This window comes from Tigriopus californicus, chromosome 4 (assembly GCF_007210705.1).
Source record: "Tigriopus californicus strain San Diego chromosome 4, Tcal_SD_v2.1, whole genome shotgun sequence".
NCBI classification, from domain to species: Eukaryota; Metazoa; Arthropoda; class Copepoda; order Harpacticoida; family Harpacticidae; genus Tigriopus; species Tigriopus californicus.
In genome coordinates this window covers 1,439,440-1,448,626 of record NC_081443.1, presented here as the reverse complement: position 1 = coordinate 1,448,626, position 9,187 = coordinate 1,439,440, and the positions used below count along the sequence as shown (strand labels likewise).

The 9,187-nt window shown below is 41.3% G+C and overlaps 1 protein-coding gene across 1 annotated transcript; it reads right to left on the bottom strand.

Annotated features, from left to right (window-relative positions):
* Positions 1 to 4,582: 4,582 nt before the first annotated feature.
* On the bottom strand, positions 4,583 to 9,133 carry LOC131878754 (esterase E4-like). Its single transcript, XM_059224865.1, has 10 exons — positions 8,550 to 9,133; positions 8,372 to 8,474; positions 8,182 to 8,288; positions 7,967 to 8,118; positions 7,372 to 7,676; positions 6,795 to 6,982; positions 5,957 to 6,199; positions 5,627 to 5,784; positions 5,386 to 5,563; positions 4,583 to 5,305 (listed from the first exon to the last, which is right to left on the bottom strand). Exons 1-10 carry the CDS (start codon positions 8,713 to 8,715, stop codon positions 5,121 to 5,123), a joined length of 1,785 nt encoding a protein of 594 aa, XP_059080848.1. The 5' UTR covers positions 8,716 to 9,133; the 3' UTR covers positions 4,583 to 5,120.
* Between the last annotated feature and the right edge of the window lie 54 nt (positions 9,134 to 9,187).

Here is a 9,187-nt window from a genome sequence, read left to right as displayed (position 1 = left end):
CCAAAGGCACTTGGAACACTCCACTCACGGAGAACGAACCAGCTCGAAAGAGACAGTGGCAAAAAGTCAAGCCAAACCCGGCCAAGAAGTCCCGTAAAAGTCTGCGGATCCACTCGGAAGAATCTGATTTGTTCAATCCCACTATTGTACATGGAGCCACTTAGATGACATCGAATGGGAGCCCCACTTCCGACAATGGCTCCAAAAGCTGTGATCTGTGATCAGACGGGGATGAAGAGATATTTCGAAACTGCCATTCTGTCACCACCACCCATATTCTAGTACAGAACTACTACTACTACTACTATTACTACAACTACGACTGCCCTCTTAGTACGCACACCACGCATTATTGATCAAAGTCTTACCAGACGCCAATCATCTTTGAATGTATGGTAAATGTCTAACAAGGAAGACCGAATACCAACCTAGCGCAAAGCCGCCCCAAGAAATATCTAAATCTAATCTCCAAGTCTCATTGCTTCTTTGCCTTTACCAAGAACTAAGGCAATAATAATTATTATCAGACGGAAGAGCGCCAAAAGCAATTCCGATGAACAGATTTACATCTAAGCGCCACTTTTTTCGTCCTGTTCGTCTTTTTCTTTGGCCAAATAAATGTCTATGGGCCCTCAGTCACGCCCGAAGGAATCAAATTCATTATGGCTGTCGGAGACCTCAATCGACAAATCCCTCACCCAGTTTCCCCAAGGCTGTAATGGTATGTTGGTGGGTGAAATGTCCCTACATGGATCGCTTTGATTGAAAACATACTTTCCTACCATCAAGGATGAGAGGGGAATGGGCGTCAAGTACACGATAGGGATTTGCTAAAATGATTAAAACTCGAATTGGTGAATGCTTCAATGCCTCGAAGCCAAAATGAATGATCGCATCCAATATCGACTATTCAGATTAAAGGCATAAGTAGAGCTTAAAGCACCTATCCTTTTGGCGAAGCTCTTGAACTAAGAAGGGATGTTCAACGACAAGAGAATGTAATCTGCCACATCTTTATGACAAAGTTCAATTATAGGCGCTCTTTTTGCGGTGTGAGCTAAGCTTGTAATGAGGATTGTTGAGCCTGGGCATGTCCTGCGTTCGCTATGTGCAGTATATGCAATAGTTCGTAGTTGGGCCTAATGGTGAACCACCCCCGTGAATGGAGCACTGTGTTTTGTTAATAGAAGCCACGGGATAATTATCTCTTTTTCTTCATGACATCTATTATAGGCTACGTGACGTAGACTTCGAGCCAATCTCATCAAGAGCTTGAGGTGTATTTTTAGATTGAAAAACTTGATCACAGGAACAACAAATAACAGGTCATGCATATTTCTAAAAATACTCTGCCAAAAAGAATTATTTCTGTATTTCTTTTTTTTGCACGATAGCGCCAGTATTTATTCATTTAGTTAATCCATTCACGTGAGTGGTTCAAGCCATGAAATTTAAACTAATTTTATGTAAATATTTCCTTCAGCAATTGGTGAGCTATCATTAAGCTAAACTTAGAATTAATCGGACCACATTTTTAATGCTGAAGGATCTGGACATTTCTGTCTATTATTTCCTCACTTTATAAACACTAGGTCTTTGCTCATATGAATCCTAAACTTTTTTTCACACATAGTCTACATAGGTTGGAATGAGTTGTGACAATAAAATATTGAAATCAGAGGGTAGTTGAAGCTCAACTCATCCATGAACAAACCAAGCAAGTCAATCAATTCTTCTAGTGACACTTATTGTAATCCATAATCCATAAATTGGGATGTGACCAATGAGGCTTATTCTTGACAATGAAAACATTTGTTTATGAAGATGCTCGTGAGTTCTTTCATTCAAATTTGAATACGCAACTTCGCCTCATCCCTAACTACAAGTGCGCTTGGTGCAAAGAATAAGTTTGTGACTACGTGATGTACGTTTATTTTCCAAGTGACCAGGAATGCTCAACAGCCTCCTTACTCACAAGATTGAGCTAGCGCTCCACCCATATTTAAATTAACTAGCCATTGAGCACATTGGTCATTAATCAAAACGACTCATTTAGAGTTGTTTAGCAATTTAGTCCCTTGATCGGAAACGGGCAGGCCATTTCCTCGTTCATGCTTGCATAAAGCTAAAGTGAAGGACTCGGATTATCCGATAACTAAAATGTGAGAGACTAATCTCCCTTTTGCAGGCAATTACAGTATTTTTCCGTCTTGAAATATCTTGTTTGCTTCTTGCTTAAGTATGAGCAGAGGTGGGCATCATTATTTTGAACAAAACTCACATTATCCATTCGATTCGTGGCAAGTTTATTGCACAATGCGGAAAATTCGTTCTTTAATTGGAACAGCATTATTAGCTATTGATACTGATTGTGGCCACAATCTTTCAATCACTTTATGTAATCGAGAGCTATACATCAGGATGAATTTGGACGAAATCGCCAAACTGATGAATAATTACGGCACAAGTAAAAAGACTAATTACAAAAGGCTTATCAACGTGCAAAACAAACAGACTATTCTCAAAAGGCTTATTAACATGCAAAAGTGTACCAATGCCCAATAGGAAGCTGGACTAACTCAATCGGGAATAAAAAGTGATGATAAATTCTTCACTCATTAGTTTAAAAAAATTAAGTCAATGACGGCGTCATCGTCCCGAACCCATCTTTGTTCAAACCCCAGAGAGGCATCATTTCATTATGAGAAACCCTGGGAGATTAGCGGCAACAATTTGAGATGAGATATCAATGATGTGAATAAACGTGAACCATTTGTGAATAGCTAGTGATGACGGGATGTATAAAACTGCAGTGAACCAACGCCTCTCGCGGAATTGACGCCTATCCTGTTGAAATCTTTTTGGCTTGAGTGCCTCTAAGTATAAACTCAGACTCGATTGGCCGAGGAAGAAATGTCTCGAACCATTTCTTGGCAGGCAATTTTCATGCCTGATAAATGATTTTTGACGCAATTTAGAGCCCGAACTTACGATCTGAACAAACAAGAAAGGAATATCAATTCTTGAGACTTATGTACGTGTTGAAGCTTGGCCTCTGTAACATTACAGACTAGGTATTTCCATTATGTGTTTTTGCCCAGGTCTTGGTGAAAACAAGCTATTTCTTCCCCAGAACCTGAGGAATTACATGCTCATGAAACAGTTGATATATTAAGATGCAAACCCTAAAACCACGTAGATCCTGACAGAATCTCATCATGATCAAAGAATTCCTGAACGTATAGATTATATTTATCTATATCTATCTATTTTTCTATTGTATCAGGCTCAGAATGTGCTCATGTCTATCAATTGAAAATTGCTCAGTTTCAATTGCACAGAAACTTTGCGGCAACTCATTAGAGCAAGAAAAACAATATGCAATACTCTTTTCGGGAATTTTCTCACGCCTTTGGAATGAATGTTCATATAGCAGATTATACTTTCGATCCTTAAAATACTTAGCATAAACAAAAACACCAATGTTAAGGAAATCGTGACAATCACTTTTTCTTTTTCAAGCACTTGAAAAATCCGGGGCTAATGCCAAAAGTCCAACTTTCCACCCATCTACTGTATCTTGAAAGTACAATACATTATCAATACTTCTCCTTTGCTGGAATCAATCCGCTACCATAGAATTTTTTTGGTATGAGAAATGGTCTGTCAAGTTTAAAATTGACACAGCCTCAAGACCTACAAACAACTTGCTAACTAGTATATCGGTTGTTGACGCCATAAACGCTCGTGTTTGATCCGTATTGTCATACAAAACTCCACTTATCAACGTGAATTATTCATATGGTTACAATTTGTCCAAGGTCAAATTTTTCATAGAGTTTTCGCACAAAACCATAGAATGCAATTATGATTCAGGCGTGCCATTTTTCAGAGCTTTGATATTGCCCTTTCCGTTATCAAGTCTGTGTACTCCCCCCGTGTAAATGAACATGCTTTGGTTATGGTAAATGATCCTTGTCTGAGCAACAATTCCATTGAGGTGAAGCAATGGTGGAGACAATTTAAATGTGCGGATTTCAATCAGCAGCACAATCCATCTTCCTTCATTTACCATACGTCGAGACTTGCAAGCACCATGTTAAATAGCGGATGGTTTATCATCTTAAATTCCAGGATGTGTCAATTTTGCAGGTAATTACCATTCTTCTCGTTCTCAAATTCCGCCATGATCCTCAAGCCCTCGTCGGAGGCCGAAGATCTGCTTTGAAGTTGGGAATAAATCATTGCAATTGTTCTGCTAATGATTTACAATTCATGTCTAACCAGGGGGTTTAAACGGTTCATCCTTGGAAATCTGGCGAATCATGACGCTTTCGGTTTTGACGAATGGAAACGCGCTTGGAATTGTGAATAGGAGCCTAACCCGTGCCTACGTACATACAGTACATGAGGGAGGACAATTGAGAAATTACCCAAGGTACTCAGAGTCGGTCGGCTACGACATATTTGGTAGGGTTTGAACATTTCTCTTGCTCAATAAATCGCTTGGAAAAATTCTGAATGAGAGTCAATCGTGGTTTGTAATATACCATTAGAAAATCATCGGCGTAGTACTGTTGAATATACATTTGAATCGAAGATGCATTTGAATCGCCAGATAAATTTGCGTGTAAACTAGAACTTTATGTAGATCTGGAAACGGAGAGAGTGGTCACCCTTAAAATGTTATAAAGCCTAGTTATCACTTCTATTTCTCAAAAACAAAGTCAAGTGCTTCAAAAGCAAACTCAAACAAAGCTTTGGAATGTTTTCAAAATGACATTTTCTGGCACCAGTTGTCAGACATTAGACAGCAGGATGAGTTATTGACTTTGGTATGGTAATGCGACTCAGGAAACGACTTAACAGATCACTTCATCTTGTCGGAATTGAGATTTGAAGCATGTGCACTATATTTCAAAATGAGTGTTTTTTTTCGATTTTGTACTTCGGGGTAGATAATGGCCAAGAAGATTCCCATTTGTAATTTAAATTGCATAAGATGAATGAAATTCGAAGCATGCAACATGTGAAAGATAGTAGTAATATGGTTCTGTTTGAAAGAGCGAGATTAACTTGGAGGTTGAGTGAGATTCAAATGAAAGGGCTGCGCCCTGAATTTACGAATCTGGAAGTGGGGCCTTTTTCCTCTCCTGCTGGCTCTCAATGAGCCCAATCCAGAATCCTGAGCGACACTTCAGATCGGCAGAGAATTCGCGGACCTCAAATTTGGTGCTCAGGGCGAGATAAGGTCGTTTATCACCCTTGACAGGATCCCAAGTCAATCGACCCAAGTGGGGATCATCTGAAACGGAGTTAGATATCAGCGTTGCTATTCTGCCATCAAAAGGGGGAGTAACCGTAAACCAGCTGATATAATCTTACTCTGGTTAGGAGTCGGATTAGCAAATTTTGAAAAATTCACCCACAACTGAACCATTCGATCCGATACTTTCCCATCAGTCCCTTTGGAGAATGATTTGCCCATCATCGGGAGATTTGAGGAGAAGAAGCAAAAATGGTCGTCACCGTGGGAAACCCCCTCCTCTTTGGAAGAGTGGATCTGCGCAGAAATGATTGCACATCCTTAGTGAAATGGTTACGTAATAGTGAGAACTGAAAATACCTTCAATCCGATTTTGTCGAGCATGACTTTAGATAAGGCGTTCTTTGGTGGGTACGTGATGAGTTCGCCAAACTGACAGGATCCCAAAAACTCGTAAGAATATTGGTAAATTGGTTGGGCAGAGACGGAGTTGATCAGCTTGCAGAACATTTCATTTCCTAGTCAGGTCATATTTATTAGCATGGACGAGTGGCAAAGGGATTTCTGATTAGTAATGCTTTGGCATTATTCATACCGCGAAATAACAATAAATCGTGTTCAAATACCGGACTTATAGCATGCCCAAATCAATTGAGCGAACATTGATATCTTTCGGAGCTCTTGTCTTACCACCAAAAGTGAAAGCATCCCCGAACATTTGGATCAATTTTTGCTTGTTTTCTCGGTTGAATTCCGCGTCATCGCCCAAATAGAACTCTTTAATCTTGGTGATGGTAGAAATGTCTGAGGCGTCAAATTTGCTTCCGCTTCGGTTCAAAAGGATCCCACCCAAGATAAGAGGCCAATTTTCAGCCAGTTGAGGCCCCAGCGAAATCGGTTCGGACCCAAGGAAAGACGAAGCGAAATAGATTCCTAGAAATGTTTGAAAAAAAAAACTTGGAGTCAAGCAAGGCTTCAAACATGCGTGCAATTGAGGGCTCTTTTTGTTTCGACCAACAAAAAGTTGGAGCTCACTCTCCCCACAAAAAGCTCACTGATGCATGATATTATCTCTTCTCTTGCAAGGAGCCGAATGGGCCTGGCACATTTATACATTATACAGAACATCATGTACCCGGGCTTTAACATGTAATGGGGACGGAAGGCAAGCATTGTTCCGAGTCCGAATAAAGTTTTTTTTGTCACCGCTTGTCCAATACGAGACCCTACTCCCGTCTCTATTTGGGCTTGGCCACTCTTGTTCTGGCCTTCACGTCCATTTTCCTTCTTCCTTTAAGAGGGTTTGTGCTTGAGGCACTGACTGACTAAAAAAAACTATTACCATACTCTAAACCACGTAATACTAAAGCATACATTTCTTGCCTAGAGAATAAAACGCTCATAAAGCCAAGGATTTTAGTGACGCTTCATTTAAGAAGGCCTCTTCATCAACATGGAACAAAGATGATCATTCCGGGCCGTCATTTTCCTCAAGCAATAGCTGGAGGATACCAATATTTCACCCTACCCTCGTCCAAGGTGGATCCGAATATAAGGGGTAATTTGTTGATTTTGCCCTTGGCAATAACTTCGAATGGATGTCCTGGTATGAATGGTTCTTTCAAGAAGCCTGCATCAACAACTGGAAGCCAGGGATTGGGACTGAAATGGCTCCATTCTTGCAAGCAAGCAGAGGCTCCCACAATATCCTCGGCGCTAGAATAGATAGAAACGTACACTACAGTAGTCTTAAAGTAAAAGTCAGATTTTGGGACCGAGATTTGTGCGCTAGAACTCTAAAATGGGTTTTCTTGTGGCTGATTCCATCGTTTTTGTCGTACTGCAACCCCGATGGTAGCAATTCTTTTCCCTTTTTAACGTGGTGCAAGTGGAATCGTTAAGAAGCTCATTTTATTTAGAAGTGCTTCTTCGCGCTCAAAAAGAATGACTAGATAATCAAGCCAGAAACTCGATAGTTAACACATTGGAAAAGGAATAAAAATTGAATTAAAACTCAGAGAGAGGAAATTCCATTTCCAGACTCACGCGTGAATCCCATTTCCTCCTATTCAAATATCTTGTTTATGTTTCATGTCTAGACTCACTTGAGCTCTTGGAGTTGTTGCAAAATGGCGTCTGGACTTTCTATGTTGGCGCAGCCCAATTTTTTGGCAAATTGTCTAGCGATGTCCACTGGTTCCCGGTCAGAATGGTATGCCAACGAGGCCAAAGATCCGGACATAATGATGAGCTTGTGCAGAAGTCCAGCACTTCGAGGAGAAATCAGATGGTAGCAAGCACAAACCGCTCCGGATCCTTCACCAACCAAGGTAACGTTATTGGGGTCGCCTCCAAAGGCCGCAATATTCTGCTTTACCCAATGTAAGGCCATGTTTTGATCCCAGAGAGCCTTGAAAAAGAATCAAATTAAACTCTGGGCTCCAAAAACATGGTGCAGTGTCAGGTCTCGGAGGACTTCCGGTTTCTCATTTTCATGAGTTTTGGGCAAACCTTTTCCACATTAGCATTCCCTTGGCAGGTCTAATCTAACTTTGGAGTCCAGGACTCCCCCCGGTGGAATCCATTTTTTTTACTCTCAAAACTTGTTCCATTTTGTAGAGTTTTCCCAAGACACCCAGACTCGAAGAGAGAGAAATTCGTTTGTACAGTAAACTATACTACACATAACGACGCCCTTACCAAGTTTCCCGGAGCTTTTTCGCTCTCTAAGCATAAATAGCCTAAAGGACCTGAACGATAGTTCACGGTTACCACAACCACTTGCCCATTGTCCATAATGTGTTCGGGAAGTTGCATATCCTCCGATGCATCCCCCATTACGAATTCACCCCCTAGAATTGTTATACCACTTTGAAATTATTTGTCATTCCTCTTTGAGTGGGCAATTGTTTTACCGTAAAGCCACACCATGACTGGTAATTTAGTCTGGTTTTCAGTAATGGGCAGATCTGGTGTGTACACATTGAGATGTAGGCAGTCTTCTTGACCAATGACTCGGTTCCTGGAAGAAGGATATTAACATGGCCTTTCTTCGTATGGCCTTGAACACTATTTACTCTATATAGTATACAGTAGGCGCTTCACCCTATTAGCTTGTTGAGTTGAAGTGGTCGAGAACATTTGGACTTTGCTCGGTAAACTTCCTGCCAATCATCCGCTGGGAGTGGTTTCCGAAATCGGAGCCTACCTTGATAGCATAAACGACGGTAAAATGTTGCAACATGAACTGAACGATACGAAGGCAATGTTGGTTTTGGATTACCTGTTGGGGGTAAGGCATAAGGAATTTTGGTAAAGCTGACGTACTCCGTGCCTTGGTTGGTCTCTCTGGCTCTTCCGAGGAGCATTCCACATGAGACGTTGACCTTTGGACTGGCAGCATCACCTCGTCCTGGCAGGCAATCCATGATTGACGAGCATAGGTTCATCACCACCAACACAACACGGAGATCAAGCACACTTCCCGTCGGATCCACAATCTCTTCAGGTATGACGTCCTTGGAGCCAATCGGACAAGTGACATGGTAAGCGAGAATCCCCGAGTCGTCCCTGACTCCATTCGCTTGATTAAAAGCCTTTCAAGGAGGGACGGAGAAGGGACATTTCTGGCGCTTGGCGTTGGCGTTGACTCTAAATTGAGACTATTCTCATGCCAGGGTGGATCCCTGATGGGAAGAACTCTTTCTCAAATTAATCATTTACTCCACAATGCTTCCAAAGACAGTGCTGCAATGCTGGTCTGATAGCTTCATTGTCGAGACTCCGACAGACGCTAAGTTTTCACCTGAGGAATTCCGTTGAACCTCTCATGCCACTTGTAAGGCACACAGAACTGGAAAGTAATCAAAGAAACCACAAAACCCTTGCGCAAAGCTTGCCAGTATGCAGCCATTCAAGATT